Source organism: Microcaecilia unicolor, chromosome 8 (genome assembly GCF_901765095.1).
Source record: "Microcaecilia unicolor chromosome 8, aMicUni1.1, whole genome shotgun sequence".
NCBI lineage: Eukaryota > Metazoa > Chordata > Amphibia > Gymnophiona > Siphonopidae > Microcaecilia > Microcaecilia unicolor.
In genome coordinates, this window is record NC_044038.1 from 166,803,331 (window position 1) to 166,822,962 (window position 19,632).

At 45.7% G+C, this 19,632-nt stretch overlaps 1 protein-coding gene across 1 annotated transcript in view; it reads right to left on the minus strand.

Annotated features, from left to right (window-relative positions):
- The window catches only part of PKD2L2 (polycystin 2 like 2, transient receptor potential cation channel), a 57,866-nt gene extending 39,464 nt beyond the window's left edge, over positions 1-18,402 (minus strand). The window contains exons 1-4 of the mRNA XM_030212379.1: positions 18,339-18,402; positions 16,227-16,328; positions 5,564-5,691; positions 2,898-3,148 (exon numbers count right to left, since the gene is read on the minus strand). Of these exons, the coding sequence (XP_030068239.1) occupies positions 2,898-3,148; positions 5,564-5,691; positions 16,227-16,328; positions 18,339-18,402 (545 nt within the window). The remainder of the gene's footprint in view (positions 1-2,897; positions 3,149-5,563; positions 5,692-16,226; positions 16,329-18,338) is intronic.
- Between the last annotated feature and the right edge of the window lie 1,230 nt (positions 18,403-19,632).

Here is a 19,632-nt window from a genome sequence, read left to right on the forward strand (position 1 = left end):
GCAGAATTAACAAATTACCTAATTACCTAATTGCTTTCCCTTGTAAAACCTCTAATTGGTAAAAGAAATTATAAAAGATTAGCAAATATTTAACACCTGTTTGCAGCTTATTATATTCCTATAATTAATTGATTGTACATGCCTGTTGTCAATCACTGATTTGACTTATACCTTAGCAAATAAACTCCTCATTCCAAATGATGATTTGTGGGCTTCACTTAATGATCAAAGGCTGTAAGTATAAATGCATTGTATAACTTGTAATCTAAATCCAGTTTGTCATAAGGCTGGTATCTTTTCCTTAGACCTAACGTCTCCCTTAGAGGCAATAACTCCTTGATTACCCCAGTACTAGTGTTATTTAGAGATGGAGTCAGATTAAGGTCACTCTAGCCTTCTTGGGGGGGCTCGGGACCCCTAAATTCTCAACACTTCCCAGTCACAGCTAACCAAATTAAAGGTCTCCTTCAAGATCTACAGTCAGTCCTATCACAGTCCTCTCCAGCTAATGAGGAAAACACTCCCTCTCCTCCACCATGCTCAGCGGTCTGGAACTCATTCAGCCAGGTCGCAGAGGAAGCTCTTGAAAAACTCCTGAAAGGTCTATATGGCCTACAACCTGCCCTTTTCACCCCTGCCCAGTAAAGATTGTACAGTGAGTGAACAGCTGCCAACAACACTAAAAAGAACTGTGGTACGCCCCCTACTGAAAAAGAGCTCACTCAACCAGGACAAGCTCAAAACTGACCAGTCTCTAACATTTCTTTCCTGCCCAAACTTATAGAACAGACAGTCTGCACTCAATGACTGGCTAATTGAAAGTAATTGGCTAAACCCATATCAGTCTGGCTTCAGACCTGGGTAGAGAACAGAGACAGGTCATATGCACCAATGGGCACCTGTTATAGAATTATCATTCCCCCCCCCCCCCCCCATGGTGTGTAGTGAACATTCCACTCAACTTCTGTAATCCTCATAAACTTATAATTCTAGAGTGAAAAGCAATGGGTTCTAGAAATTAGATAGGCCATAGAACTTCAAATTCTATCTTCAGTCCTCTATAGGGGGATTGTTTTAATGTCTATACTGAAATTAGAGGCTTAGATGTGAACTTAGTGAACAATTTTAGGCCGATAGCTAATATTCCTTTTTTCACTAAATTAGTTGAAACTTTGGGTGGGTTCCATTATAGACCGATATGAGATTATATTTATTGTAGAGCCAAAGAGGAATTGGCCCTGGAGGATACCACATTAGAATGTGCCCTTAGAGGTGGGAATTCTAGAGGTTGTGTCTCACGCTTATATGCTGCGCTAGTATCTTACCAAACACCTATCCTGAGATATACTCAGCGATGGGAACGGGATCTGGGAGTCAGCCATGATTTAAAAAGTTGGGAGAAGGCTTTTGGATATAAGTTACGGGTTTCTGTTTCTAGTTCTTTAATTGAAAATGGATATAAAATGCTTTACCGATGGTATTACACCCCCCATAGATTAGCAAAAATGTATAACAAGGGATCTGGCCGATGTTGGAGGGGATGTACAGAGGTGGGGGATATAATCCATATCTGGTGGTCTTGTCCCAAGATAGAGACCTACTGGACTGAATTGATACTTATACTTAGCCAGATTATTGGCACACAATATCCAGCAACAGCAGAATCTTGCCTCCTGCACTTCAGACCCGCGGGGGTTCAACCTTCTATACACCGTTTAGCTTCAATTCTGTTTGCGGCAGGAAAAAATTACATTGGCATCTGCCTGGAAAAGCTCTTCCACATCTCCAATGATAAAAGTCATTCACAAGATGGACCATCTATACCAGATGTCTAAATTGACTGCTATTCGAGCTGGACAAATCATACAATTCCATAAGCAGCGGGATAAATATACCACTTGGAGATCCCGCTCAGGAAAAGATCTTGATGCTCAACAAATGATTGCTCCTCCTGTTTGATTTGTTAGCAGGCTCATAAGCTTTCAGAAGAAGGGGGACTAGCCACCTTCCATACTAAGGGCTCTGTTTGGGTGGGAGGGGGGACTGAATAGCATTGCTATTGTCTAGTCTATGTTCTGGTTGTTTAGCCTTGATGGTATGTTATATTCAAAAAAAATTTCAATTAAAAAAAAAAGAAAAGAAACTTTGGTTGGGGTGAAATTAACCCTGCACTTGGATGAGTATGCTTGTTTGCACCTTCCCAGTTTGAGTTTGATATACTGAAGCTTTATGTTAGTGTATGCCTGGGTGGGTAAATTGTGCTTTTGTAGTTCAGTATCTCAACTGCCTTTAATATAGTAAATCACTTTTTATTTTCAGAACAACTGAGCGAACTGTGAATTTTAGGACCAGTTTTAGACTAGATCGAGGACGTTTTGGTAAATAGAAGGTATTGTGTTATGAAAAATGGAGAATGATCTAAAACCTGGCAGCCATCTTGTAGAGTCCCTCAGGGTTCTCTGCTTTCACCAATATTGTTTAATGTTTTTATGAGTTCTTTGGTGGGGGGGGGAGGGGGGAGGGTGTGAAAGCCTCTACTCTTATGCAGACAACATTTTTCAATTACTTTTGGTTCAAAAAGAACTAAATAATACATGTTAAGATTGCAAACTGTATTAACAGAATAAAAATTTGGGCATCTATTCATCCTCTAAAACTGGCCACAAATAAAACTAAAGTACTGGGCCTTAGTGGTTCCAATCTGTCTCCAGCCAAATGTTGGTGTCTCCCCTGTCACCATGTCATGCCAGCCCTGAGTCTGTCCATTACCTACAGCTATTGATCAGAAGAATAGGAGCAACAGGAACCCACACTTTGAGTCAGAAACCAAGAAACGTTTCAAGGATGTAATGATTCGACTTATCAAATGACCAACCAGGTTATGATGCAATACTTACGCGGTGGAATTCTTAAACCCAAATGGAGATCTATCTTCAGTCCTGATGGAATATGAACTGTAGCAAGTATTTGTGAAATTCCGGAAATATGGATGCACACTGCATGTATTGTTGTGGACCTTTAGCTGTCGAATCTGAGGTACTCCTAGAAGTAAGTTCTCATAGTAGATGAAGCTTTGGCTATCAGATAATGTCTTGTTGTTGTACCAAGTAGTCCAATAAAGGCCTTCGAGAAGTGGCCCTTCTGCAAACTGCCATAATAAAGTCTGTAACTGCTTTTAACTAATCTTAGAAAGACTTTACATGTCAAATATTAAGGCAGATCTCCTCATGGAAGAACATTTGATTTGGGTAGAAAAAATACATGCTTGTTAAATTTCTGTTGAAGTCTATGGGAAGTAGAAATACCTTACAAAAATAACAAAGAAATAGAAGGGAAAGGAGGGAGGGAAGGGAAATAAGAGGATAGGGAATAATCAATTACCTGCTTTCTGCTCTGTTCAGGCCACCATCACCCCTTCTCTTCCTGTTCCCTACACACTACTGCCTGGGATTGCTGGAGCAGGAGAGCAAGGACTCATATAAATGGAATACTTGTTTTTAAAAATATACTTATTTAAGTAATGCCCAGAGGCGTAGCTAGGTGGATCGCCAGGGGAGCAGCTGCTCCCCCAAATGGACTTCCACCGGTGCCTACTTTGACACAATCTGTCACATTTAAAATATACACCGTCACTGTCAGCAGTCCGCTTTCCGCTCCCCCCATGCCCTCAACCTAGCTATGCTTCTGCTAATACCATCTACTCTTTGTGCATGCCGGAACAATGGGGCTTTTACTGTATATATCATTTTTCACTGCTAGCCTAAGGGGCTCTTTTACTAAGCTGTGGCAAAACGTGGCCTTAGTGTGCCCTTGCGCAGGTTTTTCCTGCGTGCTAAGGCCATTTTTGCTGTAGCCATAAAATGACTGATTTTCCATTTTTGTATTAATGACCATGCGCTAATATTGCTATTAGTTTGTGGCCATGAATACAAATTACCACTTGGGCACTTACCACCACTCGTTTTGTAGCATGTGGTAATGTAGCTGCGCTAACTGATTAGCCTTGACACTCTCCTTCCCCCTGAAAAATAGAAATTTTTTTTGTGTGTGTGAAATAGTGCATGCTAAAATGGCACTTAACACAGGACGCCCGAGTGCGTCCCATAATACATCAGATTCTATAAGCAGTGAAAACACTGGTAAAGTAACAGAAATGCATTTTCTTCCATATAAAATGAAAAGATATACATTTCCAAAAACAGCAAACATGCCCCTCTTTCCTTTCCCTCCCATGCATGGCTGCTGAGATTCGCGAGGCTAACGCGTGAAGTCTCGGCAGCCATTTTGAAGCGGCACCAGCAGCAAGCGGGTCTGTGGCAGTGCCAGGCAGGAAAAGGTGAGGTTCTTTCCTGCCTGAAGAATCAAAAATGCCACTAGACCACCAGAGCATGATGATAAGGTGTATGAGGGGAGGAGGGCACCCTGAGGCCCGCCTACCTGCCTGCAAACCCGGACAAATAGGCAGGCTGGATAAACCCACCCGGACATCCTGCGGTGCCTCCAAAAAGAGGACATCTCCGGGGAAACTCGGACATCTGGTAACCCAAGGCAGGGGTGATAGGCTAGAGAAGCGGCTGTTTGGGAAAGGAGCTCTTTAAATGATGATTACTTAAACATGAATTTGCTTCTATGTCGTCACACAGTCTTTGCTGGTTTCTGAAAACAACAAAATGCAAATCTGCCAATATTCAAAGTGATTTAAGCAGGAAGGAGAAGCTCCTGCCCACTTAAATCACCTGTTGCTGCCTATCTCCCGGGCAGTGCCACTGAATATCGCCTCTGTCTTGCCCCAGAAAAAGTGGGCAGCTCAGAGGCGGTACTGGGGGTGGAGTTAGGGAGGAGCCCAGGGTTATGCAAGTGCTAGTAATATTCAGGGCCGGCACCTGCATAATTAACCTGCTTAGCAATGCGGGCCCCAGAACTGAATATTGGCCACAACCCGCATAAAATTAAAAACTGGCCTTTCTCTTCAATCTCCCATCCTGTCCCTTCAATGAGCTTTGTAGGCTCCTTTCTATCCCCCCATGAACTTCTGCATAGCCCCCCCCTTACAACCCCCCCTCACAAACCTCCTCCACACAGGTCCCCATCCCTGTCTCATCCCCCCCCCCCCCCGGGACCTGCCTGGTGGTCCAATGGGGTGACAGGGCAGGAACGAACCCCCCCCCCCCTTGCTCCTGCCCTTAGCAACTGCTTCCTGAAAATGGCTACTGCAACCTCTCATGGTACTGGCTTATGTAGGCCCCAGCTGAATATTGGCCGGTCAGCCCTAGATGTTCAGTGCCAGTGAATTGCCGACCAATTAGACTTATAGATTAGTGGTATGGAAACATTTTGAAAGAAAGAAACAAAAAAGAATGAAATGATGGAAACAGCATGTAGAAAGAACAGAACATGGCGTATTCACAAAAGAAGCTCTCCAATATCAATCACAAGATAAGGCCAAACGGGGAAACGATAAGCAACTGTGATCTATAATGAAGTTGAAACAGCCACTACTCCACGAGCCAGGATGCATAATGATTATGACAAATATAGTCCTAATATATAAATGATCCTTTACCTTCCAAAAGTCAGACATGCTTCGCACAGATTTGAAGTTAGGGCCATCATCCACAGCGCTTTCCAGAAACAGGTTTTCAAGGACTTTATTTAAGTGATACATGTTTGAGTTTACCATTCCAAAGGACACTAAAAAGAGGAAATAATCAAGAAACTGTTAAGATAACTGTTCTCTTTTAGCTTAGGAAATATTTTACATATAGAAACGTAGAAAATAACTGCAGGTAAAGAAGACCATTTGGACCATCCAGTCTGCTCATCCAGATCATCCACTATTTCTTAAATGCTGCATCGGCCACATTTGTCACTTACTGACTCTTGTTTACTTGTAAACCAAAACCTCAGCACTTAGCAAGCGTGTTCCATAACATTACAGCAGGAATATAACTACAGTGGTGCAGGGTAGGGTATGCGTGTTTGGTGCCATGAAACCACTCAGCCTCCTGTCTCCTAGTTTATAATGTTTCTAAGAATCCTTTGCAAGCAGCTGCCCTATCATTTACATTTACCTACTCAGTATTCATATATTTTTCCACATCTGCATAACTAGGACAGATTATACTTGATCATTTTTCAGTATCAGATAGTTCTTTGAACAAAGAAGTATGCAGCATCTGTAATCAAGGAGGACAAAGCCGTAGCGGAGAAATTAAATGAATTCTTTGCTTCGGTCTTCACCGAGGAGGATTTGGGGGGGACACCGGTGCCGGAAAGAATATTTGAAGCGGGGGAGTCGGAGAAACTAAACAAATTCTCTGTAACCTTGGAGGATGTAATGGGTCAGTTCAGCAAGCTGAAGAGTAGTAAATCACCGGGACCTGATGGTATTCATCCCAGAGTATTAATAGAACTAAAAAATGAACTTGCGGAGCTACTGTTAGAAATATGCAATCTGTCCCTAAAATCGAGTGTAATACCGGAAGACTGGAGGGTAGCCAATGTTACTCCGATTTTTAAGAAAGGTTCCAGAGGAGATCCGGGAAATTATAGACCGGTGAGTCTGACGTCGGTGCCGGGCAAGATGGTGGAGGCTATTATTAAGAATAAAATTGCAGAGCATATACAAAAACATGGACTGATGAGACAAAGTCAGCACGGATTTAGTGAAGGGAAGTCTTGCCTCACCAATCTAATGCATTTTTTTGAGGGGGTAAGCAAACATGTGGACAATGGGGAGCCGGTTGATATTGTATATCTGGATTTTCAGAAGGCGTTTGACAAAGTGCCGCACGAAAGACTCCTGAAGAAATTGCAGAGTCATGGAATCGGAGGTAGGGTATTATTATGGATTAAGAACTGGTTGAAAGATAGGAAGCAGAGAGTAGGATTGCGTGGCCAGTATTCTCAGTGGAGGAGGGTAGTTAGTGGGGTCCCGCAGGGGTCTGTGCTGGGTCCGTTGCTTTTTAATGTATTTATAAATGACCTAGAGATGGGAATAACTAGTGAGGTAATTAAATTCGCCGATGACACAAAATTATTCAGGGTCGTCAAGTCGCAGGAGGAATGTGAACGATTACAGGAGGACCTTGCGAGACTGGGAGAATGGGCGTGCAAGTGGCAGATGAAGTTCAATGTTGACAAGTGCAAAGTGATGCATGTGGGTAAGAGGAACCCGAATTATAGCTACGTCTTGCAAGGTTCCGCGTTAGGAGTTACGGATCAAGAAAGGGATCTGGGTGTCGTCGTCGATGATACGCTGAAACCTTCTGCTCAGTGTGCTGCTGCGGCTAGGAAAGCAAATAGAATGTTGGGTGTTATTAAGAAGGGTATGGAGTCCAGGTGTGCGGATGTTATAATGCCGTTGTATCGCTCCATGGTGCGACCGCACCTGGAGTATTGTGTTCAGTACTGGTCTCCGTATCTCAAAAAAGATATAGTAGAATTGGAAAAGGTACAGCGAAGGGCGACGAAAATGATAGTGGGGATGGGACGACTTTCCTATGAAGAGAGGCTGAGAAGGCTAGGGCTTTTCAGCTTGGAGAAGAGACGGCTGAGGGGAGATATGATAGAAGTGTATAAAATAATGAGTGGAATGGATCGGGTGGATGTGAAGCGACTGTTCACGCTATCCAAAAATACTAGGACTAGAGGGCATGAGTTGAAGCTACAGTGTGGTAAATTTAAAACGAATCGGAGAAAATTTTTCTTCACCCAACGTGTAATTAGACTCTGGAATTCATTGCCGGAGAACGTGGTACGGGCGGTTAGCTTGACGGAGTTTAAAAAGGGGTTAGATAGATTCCTAAAGGACAAGTCCATAGACCGCTATTAAATGGACTGGAAAAATTCCTCATTTTTAGGTATAACTTGTCTGGAATGTTTGTACGTTTGGGGAGCGTGCCAGGTGCCCTTGACCTGGATTGGCCACTGTCGGTGACAGGATGCTGGGCTAGATGGACCTTTGGTCTTTCCCAGTATGGCACTACTTATGTACTTATGTACTTATGTACTTATCTGAAGAGAGCATTGAAACAACCTTTCTACATGTAACTTCTCTCATTAAGGGCTCCTTTTTCTAAGGCCAATGCGGGCTTACTGTTCGCTATACAGGAAGTACTACAGGGCTACCACAGCAGCCCAGCGGTACTTCCCACCCCTAGCATGCCGTCATTTCCGGTGCTACAAAAATGTATTTATTTTTGTAGTGCCAGACCATACCCGGCTGTAATCAGGGATCCTAAGATTATGCAGGACTATAAAGTGGGTGTGGTCTTTAAGACTTTCAACACTGCAAACTGAGCATGTCCAGGTAGTTGATACTGCTAGAGAAACCAGGAAGAAGTCTGGTGTGTCTGTGCAATGCTTAAAGTTATTTCTGTTTATAATTAAGGGGTAATACTGCTGCAAGGTGAGGACTTCAAGCAGGGGCAAACTGACCATTCAGGAAACTGGACAGTGCTCGAGGGTCCTGAGGCTCTAGGGGACCCATAGGCTGTGCCCGGATGCCCAACACCACTGGTGATCTAGTGGCCTCAGCAGGGGGGAGGGGGAACCATGTTCTTTCCTGCCCGGCCCACTGGGCTGCTGCTATTCTCCCCCTCCCAGCACCACCGTGTTTTATGTTTAAATCTTTTTTATTGAGCAGTCACAGCGACAAGAACCAGAAACATACATAATGTAAACAACGCTGCTATAACGGTGGCTCTGAACGATCAGCTGAATCAAAAAAAAAAACAGTTTTTGCCATAAACAATTTTATAACCCCCCCCCCCCCTTCCCCAACCCTCCCCCCCTACTACCCCAACTCTTATTCCTCACTTGTACACATCTCTACCCAAACGGTGATACCAACACAAGTGAAGTTGTACATCAATTCTGCATCCTACTCTACAACCCCCAATCCACCCTCTTCTAACCCACCTTCGTCCCCCCCCCCCCCCCCTTTAGAGTGTCAGGGAAAGCTGGTCCATCAAACAACAAGCGAATGTACATTTAATTTAAAAGTCTACTCCGTGCTGCTGGTTGCAATGTGTCCCAGAAGTTTGCCCAGATTTTTTCCAAACGTTTACCCTCTGTAGAGGAGAAGTCCTTGACCCCGCAGCGCTCCAACTTCAATAATTCAATCATGTGCGTCCGCCATGCACCAATGGACGGGACCTTGTGTTCTCGCCAGTTCAGTAATATGATCTTCTTCCCCACCATTATCGCTCTACGCAGAAAGGCGTTGAAGCCCGGCAGAGTAGGCCTCACCGCTTTGTAGACTCCAAAGAGCATCAATGGTTGTCTCTGTACTGTTCGACCCCAATAGCTCTTAACCGCCTCCAAAATTGTGGACCAAAAACGCATCACTCCGGGGCATTTCCAGAACATATGACTGAGCCCTGCAGGGGACTGTCTGCACTTAGGGCACTCCCCGGATCCACCAAACCCTGCCCGGTGGGCCCGCGCTGGAGAGGTGTACAGCCGCAGGGCAAACTTATATTGTATTTCCCAATAACGAGTGAAGACAGAGGTGCGTTGAATGGAGGACAAGAAGTTACAAAGCACCTCTTCTGACAGTTCCACCCCGAGATCTCTGGACCAGACCTGTGCTCTGCTGCGAAAGTCCAGATCCTCAGTTGTGTCCTGTAAAAATCGGTGATGATAACGGAGAGGTACTGTGTTTTGGCCCCCCAGTGTCAGGGCCGTGCTCAGTGTATCTTGTACATCCTCGCTTAGGTTGATCCATCCCAAAGCAGTCAAATAATGTTGAATTTGTAAGTATGCAAATTGGTCCACCTCTGTCAGTTGAAATTCCTGCTGTAGTTCCAAAAACGGCCTTGCTCGACCGTCATCAGTCACCAATTGGCAAAGGAAACGGATTCCTTTTTGCCTCCATTGAGCAAAGGCCGCTGAGGAGGACCCCTCTGGGAAGTCCGGATTTCGATACAACGGCAGGAAAGGGGTCGCCTTCCAATCAAAAGAGTGCCTCCTACAGAGCCATCTCCACGCTGCTCTAGCCGAGATAAGCAAAGGATTCCCCCCCAACTTAGACTCTGTGCCCCCGCCCGATGCATGTAACCACCATCCCAAATGTGCAGTGGGGAAGGCTGCCATCTCTAATGGAGTATTGGAGAAATCCTGTTGCCCTGTTATCCAATCCCTAATGTGGCGCATGGAACATGCCACCGTTAAGTATCTTAAATTGAGGAGGCCCATTCCTCCATGAGTCCTGGGCTTCTGTAGGATGTCAATTGGGAGCCTGGGTCTTTTCCCCTGCCACAGAAATATTTGTGTCATTCGGTTAAGAGCCAGCTCTTCTTTCCTTCTTAAGTATAGTGGCAACATCTGAAACAGATATAGCCACCGAGGGGCCACCATCATATTAAATAGACCGACCCGTCCCGACAATGACAGGGGGCAAGCAGTCCAAAGCTGTAGTGTGCGTTTGGTCTGCGCCAATAGCGGTAACACGTTTGTGTCATATAGAAGCCCTATCTCAGAGGGAATGATAACCCCTAGATATTTGATCCGGCCCACTGCCCACTGTATCGGGAATGGACCTCTCCAATTAGGCCTCAAATTATCCTCCAATGGCAGTGCCAACGACTTGGAGAGGTTCAGTTTGAAACCCGAGATCCTGCCAAACTTAGTGATAGTGTCTAATAAATATTCTAAGGACCTCTGGGGATTGCTCAGCAGCAGCAGCAGATCGTCAGCATAAGCTAGCACCTTAATTCCGTGATTCTGTATTCTAATCCCCTGTATACCCTCATGTGCCCGTATCTCGCATAAAAGGGGTTCCAGTGTTAGCAGAAACAGTAGTGGGGACAGCGGGCAGCCCTGACGTGTTCCTTTCATGATGTCAAACTCTTCTGTCTTAATTCCATTAACAAGAAGCATGGCGCGCGACCCCGAATACAATGTCTCTATGGCCTCCAGAAACCACCCCCCCAGACCCACCCAGCTCAGGGTTTCAAACAAAAAGGGCCACAAAACTCTATCAAAAGCACGCTCCGCATCAAGGCTCACCACCAGCCGCTGAGACTCCATACCAGATTGCGAAAGCATGGCCAGGAGGAGCTTACGAATATTTGTGACCGACTGACGCCCCCTCACAAAGCCAGTCTGCTCTCCCCTCACTAGTCCCGGCAGGAGAGGTGCCAGCCGGTCTGCCAAAATCCGGGAGAGGAGCTTGATCTCCACGTTTATCAAGGAGATAGGTCTGTATGAGGCAGGAGCCAGCAAGTCCCTGTCCTTCTTTGGGAGCAAACTTATAAGGGCCGTATTTGCATGCGGTGGAAATTGTCCTGTCTCTACAACTGTGTTAAGGTAGTCTGTTAAGGGCCCCAGTATCTGTGGGCTCAACAATTTGTAAAATTCTCCTGTCAGGCCGTCAGGTCCCGGTGCCGAGTGAAGCTTAAGTGCACCTACGGCTTTTTGGAGTTCCTTAGCCCCAATCGGGTTATCCAAGGAAGCCCTGCATTCTAATGGAACTGAACCCATTTTCACTTTATTCAAATACGTCCTGATGGCGTCCCGTAGCTCCGGCCCCTCTCGGTCCCCTGCATAGAGAGCAGCAAAGTGAGAATGGAAAATCTGTGCTATTTCTTGAAGATTTGTGGTTACCTCCCCTGTGTTTGTCCGGATGGCCGGAATAAAATGAGGTTTACGCATCCCCTTTATCAGCCTGGCCAGCATCCCTCCTGCTTTGTCTCCGTGTCTGTATAGCCTATATTTCCTATAAAGAAGTGAACGGGACGTGCGCTCATGTATTAGACTATTGAGAGCTGTGCGTGTGGCCATGAGAAGCTCATATTGAATCTGAGATGGTCTCTTACTATATTGCCTTTTTGCGGCTCTCAGCTTTCTCTCTAATTCTATTATTCCTTGCGTTATTTGCTTGTTCCGTTTGCTAACATATGCTATGATCTCGCCCCTTAAAACAGCTTTCGCCGTGGACCAAAATAACAGGGGATCCTCTGTGTGTTCCTGGTTGTGTGTATAGAACTCCTCCCATTTTCTCTGCAAATAAACTTTAAACTCTGTCGAAGAGAACAGATATGCGGGGAACCGCCATCCTCGTGATTGGTGGAAATACGCCGGCATCTCTATGTCCACCCAGATAAGAGAGTGATCAGAGATCTCCTCTGGGCCTATTGTTGCTTCTAGCACCCCCTGAAACCATTCTTGTGACGTAAAAATGTAATCTAGGCGGGACTGGGTGTGATGAGCCCTGGACACGTGTGTAAAATCCTTCTCTTCTCCATGGAGAATCCTCCACGGGTCCAGGAGTCCCAACTTCTGACAAAACGATCCCAGGAGGGATATGTCAGGCTCTGTCCCCGAGCCTTGTGTCCGAGATTTGTCTAATTCTGGGTCTATCACCTGGTTCATGTCCCCAGCTAAGACTAGGGGGAGGGCTGGATATTCCTGACAGCGTGCCAGAAGCCGGGAATAAAATTTAGCGGAGTGGGTATTAGGGCCGTAAACTGATACCAAAAGCATCTCTTTCCCTTGCAAATTCAGCTGCACCCCTAAGAATCTTCCTTCTCCATCTTTAAAGGCCAATTTGGACTTGCACATCAGGGATTTATGGATCAAGATTGCTGTTCCCCCCCGTCTACCTGCCGCCGCTGAGCAATACACCTCTCCAACCCACCCCTTCCTCAGTTTCTCATGCTCCTCTTGGGACAATCTGGTCTCCTGAAGACACGCTATGCCCGCGCCATGGCGCTTCAGGGCAGCTAATATCTTTGTTCTCTTAACCGGAGATGATATACCACAGACGTTCCAGGATACAATTCGCACCTTGCCTATCACACTACTGAAAAATCTTGTACTTTCTACGTGACACATTCCCATTTACTACCACCCCCGGGGCTCCCAGCCATACCCCAGAGATGTCTCTCCCCCACTGCACACATCCCTTATGTCCATGCTCATGTGAAAATTCCCTTGTCTTGTGTTTTAAATTACCCTGACACTCAGCTCTTCTCCCACATCCCGCCCTCCCCTGCTGTCCCCCCTGACCTCCCCCCCCCCTTCCCACCTCTTAATCTTAGTCCCCTAAACCACAACATTCCCTAGGCAGAAAAATTATGAGAGCCTCTACCATGCTCGAGGCCCCCCCACCCTGTCTTGCTAACAGTGTCTTTATAAACCTCTGTAATTATTCCCCAGTGATCGCTTTACCACCAGCCATCTTGCCTCTAGCAGCATCTCTCATTCTCCCGAATGTGAGCCAGACTTCTCCGTCTTCTTTCGTTCTAAGCTTGTTATGTACTCATTTGCAGCGGATTCCGTGTCAAATGATCTCCACTTGCCATCCTGAGAGATCTTAAGCACTGCAGGGTAGATGAGCATAAACTTGGTCTGTAGCACATGCAGGCGCCGGCATAGCGGAGTAAATTTCCTTCTGCGCTCCTGCAAAGACACTGAAAAGTCCTGGAAAATGCGGACCAGGTGGCCGTCGTATTTAGTGTCATCTCTTTTGAGGCGATAGCCCCTCAAGATTTCCATCTTGTGTAGGTAATTATGCACTTTCAATATTACCGCACGTGGAGCCTGACGGCCATCTTGGATCTGGCCCACGCGATGGACTCTCTCCAAACACAGCGCCCCTGCATGATCCGAGAGGGCGAATTCTGTGGCCAGCCATTTCTCCACCACTGTTGCTAACGCCCCATCGCTCACCGACTCCGGTATGCCCAGAATGCGCAAATTGCTGCGTCTGGCCCGGTTTTCGAGGTCGTCCACTTTGTTATTCAGGGCCTCCACGGTGGCTTGTAGTTTTTCCATGCGCTGTTGTGCTGGGGTATTCTCGTCCTCCAGATTGGACATCCGCTGCTCGAGCTCCCCTGTCCGCTGAATCGTGCCTGTCAGCCGCGTCTCGAAATCCGCGATCTGTGTGGAGATCTTTTCAAGCCGCGGTTCCACGGCCTTTGTCACTGCCTCTGTCACCACCTCCGTCAGCTGTGATAATTGTTCCGCCGTGAAGACCCGCTGTGCGGCCCGCTCTTCGTTGACTTCCGCCCCCCGCGGTTTTTCTTTTTCTTTTTTAGAGCCTCTTACCGGCATCGTTTTCAGCGGGGTTTCGATGAATCTGTCCATGGACCCTTCACTAAGTAAGTAATAGGTCGCGTTCTCACCGACAGACGGTTTTATGGAGGTTTTAATGGCGATATCGGGTGTTGGGGCCTCGGAGAGCAGAGTCACACGTCCTGCTCTCTCAGTGCATCACGTGACCCTCCGCACCACCGTGTTTTAAAAATGGGTGCCGAGACTTCCTGCGGAAGTCTTGCAAGATTGTCGAGACCCACGAGACTACCACTGGAAGTCTTGGCCACCATTTTGAGAACACAGCGGCGCTGGCAGGGGGGGGGGGAATAGTGGCAGTGCAGCAGGCAGGAAAGAATATATCCTCCCGCAGAGGCCACCAGACCACCAGGACCCCTCAGGTAGCCACAGGTGGGCCTATTTCGGGCTCAGGCCCACCCAACAGTAGCACACATTTAGTGGTTGCTGGTGGGATCCCAAGCTCGTCCAGCTGAAGACTGCGAATGTTCAGTTTTCAGCACATGCCTGTTGCAGACTGCCAAGGTGGAAAGAAGCATTTTCCCACCAGCTGAGATATTTTTTGGGTGGTGGTTGGGGGAGGGGAACAATTGGTTCCCACCCACTTCTTCCCTAGGCCCACCCAAAATCTGTTGTCTGGCTACGCCCCTGCTGTGGTGGCAGGGGCAGCAGGAGGGGGGTATTGAGCAGCGACCAGGTGGGGGCCCAGACCACCCTCAGTGCCTGGGGGCCCAGACCATCCTCAGTCCGCCCCAACTTCAAAATTGCCTGGCACCACAGAAGCTGGAGAATCTTTCTGCAGTGAACTGCCGGAGCTGGAAAAGTCCTGCGATCTGCAGCCATAGTCTGCAACATCACTTCATGTTCCTTACCAGCAGCAAACTGGGACATTGTTTAGTGCAAAGAGTGTCCTAATAGCTGTGTCTCTCAGCACATCTTGGAGAGTGCAAATGAAGTCAGTTGCATACTTCTGGAACCTTTTTCTTATATGTTATTGTGAGCAAATCATTACACACTGCCACTGTTAGTAAACATTGAATGCTTTTATATGCTATTGAGTTGTGCAGCTTCAGTACTGATGCTGGTGGGAGCCTAAAATACAAAAGAAAATTAAGAAGGCAAAGGCTACAGACTCAATGGTATAGAATCTAAATGTTTGCTCTAATGTTTATTGAGTTGCAAAGAATTATAGATTGCAAAGGTTACAATGACATCTACTGTTGTGCAGGCTTCAAACTTCTACAGAGGCAATGAAAGTGATATACAAACAACTTAAACAATAATATAAAACATCATCAGTAAAAATCCACCCTGCTCACCCATAAACCCATGCACTACAACACAACAGAACCAGACCTCCTCCTCTCCCAACCCCACCCCCATCCGGGAAGCAGCAATGTTTTCAAATGTTTTTGAAATCGTTCATAACTAGGAGTGGAGATGGGCAGGTCCAGTGGACCTTGAGATTCTTACTCTGCTGGTATATTCTGTTTTCTATGAGTAAATGAATGTCACTGTTTTTACGAGTCCTTAATACCATAGACAGAGAAAACTATACACTGTAAAATGCATCTGACGTAAGCCCAGATTTTTCTGTTTTATTTGTGAATTTTATGTTACTCTTTGTTTTAAGAGAGTAATGGTTTTAATTTTTGTGTCATGTTTTGTTTAATTTAGGGGCCCTTTTATTAAACGGTTGGTGCGCAGCGACGGTCTTGCCACATACCAATCGGGAACTACTACCAATGCGGGCCATTTCCGGCACTACAGAAATATTTTCTATTTTTGTAGTGCTGAAACTTAACTGGCAGTAATAGAGCAGCACCACACACTGCCAGGTTACTGCTAGGTTAGCACGGGAGCCCTTACCACAACCTCAGTGGGTGGCGGTAAGGGATCTACCCCGAAATGGCCATGCGGTAATTGGTTCATTTACCGCAAGGCCATTTCCTTTGGATCAGAAAAGACAGCCTTTAACCCACTGCAGTAAAAGGGGGCCTCGGTGTGTGTAAAAAACACACGCTGACGCTTAGTAAAAGGGCCCCATGGTTATCATAAGTATGGATGTTATTTTGTAATCTGCCCACAGCCATTATCTAAGTCACTGATAGATCAAAATGCTTAGTTCATGCGGCTCAGCATATGACCCCTGTCATTCTTAGACTTACATATGCATGTATCTGTAAGAAATATGGCGTATATTAGCAGTTCTTGAAGTGTAGTTTTAATTTGTAGTTCTCTGCTGTAGGTCATCCTAGGTTCAATTAGACCTGGAAAGTATATGTATTATCAAAAGACAATGAGAAGTGATAACTGACTCATGATTAAATATAGTAACATAGTAAATGACAGCAGATAAAGACCTGTACGGTCCATCCAGTCTGCCCAACAAGATAAACTCATTTTACATGGTATGAGATACTTTATACGTATACCCGAGTTTGATTTGTCCTTGCCATTCTCAGGGCACAGACCTTAAAAGTGTACCCAGCACTCTTCATGATTTTAACCACAAAAGATATACCTGTAGATCCTTGAAAAACTAACTTTGCGTAGTCAAAGAGAAGGCAATTTTCAGTAGAACACCAAAAGGACAATTCTTGAAGGAATCCGTTTACTAAACTGTGATTAAAAGTGGCCTTAGTGAGCCCCTTATGTTGGTCTTTCCTGCGCGCTAAGGCCATTTTCTACCGCAGCTGGAAAATGGCCAATTTTCCATTTTCCCAATTAACGGTCATGTGCTAATGTTGCCACTAGCGTGCGGCCATTGACAGAAATTAGCATGTGAACCCTTACTGCCACCCATTTTGTAGGCGGTCAGGGCTTACGTGCTAATCCCATGCTAATCAGTTACTGCATGGTAATGTGGCTGCGTTAATTGATTCACGCTGTCATACCCATTCTCTGCCGCCCCAGACATGCCCCCTCCAAGAATAATTTAGGGCTTTGTTTAGCCCATGGTGTGAACATTGGGGTTTTACCTCTGGATGACTCAACTCGGCCTGCAGTAAGTCCTTTTAAACTGTGGTAAGCTCACTTTAGTGCTTACTGCAGCTTAGTAAAAGGGCCCTTAAATTATGTGCCCCTTGCACGCTTAAAGTTATAGGGGCCCTTTTACCAAATGGCTATCGTGCACCCTTTTGTGGGTCATTTCCACTGGCTAAGGCCATTTTTATCATTGGGGTAAAATAGCCAAGTTTCCAATTTTTAGTATCAATGACCACGTGCTAATTTTCCCATTGGCGCATGGCCATTAGCTCGTGAGCCCCTACCACCACCTATTTTATAGGCGGTAGGGACTGACGCACTAAGGGGGAGGTTCTATATATGGCGCCTAAAAAATCAGCCTGGAAATCAGCGCTGATTAAGCAAATTCTATGAGCGGTGCCTAGATTTAGGTATGGTATATACAATACGTTTTGTTGATATCTCTGTACCTAAAACTACGTGCATCCATTTACACCAACGAAAACATGGCATAAATCCCAACATGTAGATTCAGGTGCATTGGGCCATATTCTATAAGTATGCATGTAAATTTTGGAATGCCCATTTCCTTGCCCATAATCATGCCTCTTTGCCTGCTAGCGTTAGAAGTTCAGTGCACTTCTTTACAGAATACACTTAGTGAGTTGTGTGTAAAAATTCTAATTATTTCCAATTAGTGCTCATTGTTGCTTGTTAAGTACTGTTATCAGCGCTCATTAGCTCTCTCTCTCTCACACACACACACAAACACATAGTGACACTGGCACTGCCTGCACATACTGTAGCAGGACATGTTTATCCACTCTTATCCTAGCTGAGATTATATTCATGTACCTTTCTGACTTCATGTGCAACTTTCTTTAAATTAGTCCCCTTATTTTCTAACTCCTGTTACTCTATCTTATCTATCTATATGTTTCATCTTTGCTTACACCCTATGCTGTCTATTAAAATGTTTTATGGCGTATTGTTTTGACATTGCAATGTAGCATACTGTGCCATACATTGTAATGCTATTTGAATATTTTTACTGCTGTAATTGTCTATTGCTTATGTTTGACTTATTCTTGCTGTACACCGCCTTGAGTGAATTCCTTCAAAAAGGTGGTAAATAAATCCTAATAAATAAATCAATAAACAGCCCGCGTTTTCAACGGGAAACTTTGCACGGGGGTTTCCCTTTAAAAATGAACCTGTTGACCCTTGTGTACAACATACCTGCAGACCTGCGAGCACTGCAGGATTCTCACAGCCTGTCCTATTAGGTGGTTTGGTTTGCATTCTAACCTTACCGTTTGTTCTCCTGTATCCCATCAGCCGTTCTCTGGATGATGAGGTGATGCTGTCGAGATCCATGTTAGCTTCCCTTCTGGTACAGTATCACACTAAGGGATTCTAGAAATGTTACAGACAATTTAGATTCTGAATGTAGGGACGGGACTCTGAATCTGGAGCATGGTTTAGTTTAGTTTAGTCGGTATTTGATATACTGTCTTTCAAAGCCAAAATCAAAGCGGTGTACAATAAAGCCAAATGGAAAAGAAAGGAACTACATCAACTATCGAGGACAGAGGAAAGGAGGGAGAAAGAAAAAAATAAAGAGAATCTGTCCTCCAGATCAAAGCCCTGCTGTCAGGTGATTTTATTTAGATTTTGCTCACATCTTTTTCAATAGTAGCTCAAGGTGAGTTATGTTCAGGTACATTGGGTAGTTCCCTATCCCTGGAGAGCTCACAATCAAAGTTTGTACCTGAAGCAACAGAGAGTTAAGTGTTTTGCCCAAGATCACAAGGAACAACAGTCATAGGAGCCAACTTTTCAAAATGATTGGGGGTGCTGAAATATATATATATATATATTTACAGGTGGTGCATTTCCCCCCCTCCACCCACTCCCTCTCCCCCATCCGACCCCTCCTCCACCCCCTCCCTCCTCTGCCCCCCTCCACCCCTCCCACATATCCAGCAATTCTCCTCTCTCCCCTGCCCTCTCCTCCATTCATATCCAGCAATTCTCCTCTCTTCCCTAACCTCCCTCCCCTCTCATCCATGTCCAGCGAATTCTCCTCTCTCCCCTGCCCTCCTCCCTCCATCCATGTCCAACAAGTCTCATCTCTCCCCTGCCCTCTCTTCCATGTCCAGCGATTTCTCCTCTCTCCCCTCCTCTCCATGTCCAGTAACTCACCCGCCCTTGCAGAAACAGGAAATGAGGGCGGGACCAGAGCTGAGAGAAGGGAAGGCTGAAGTGCCGAGCCTGCTCGCCTTTTACTGCTGCTGCTGGGACTGAGCGAGGTGAGGTAAGATGAGTTTTCAATTCTGGAAGGCATGACGGCGAAGACGGAAGACTCTAGAGGGAGAAGAGGGCGGGCAGGTCGGGCTGGAACCGGAAGTTCAGAGGGTGGGGAAAATATTGGAGGTGCTCGAGCATCCACAGCACCCATGGAGTCGGCGCCTATGGCAACAGTGGGATTTGAACCGGGTATCTTGGGACGTCAACACAAGTGCTCTAAACACCAGACTACTCCTCTATTTATGGGTTAGGAGCATTGAATGCCAGTGTAAATAAGTGAGTTTTTAGGAGGGTCCT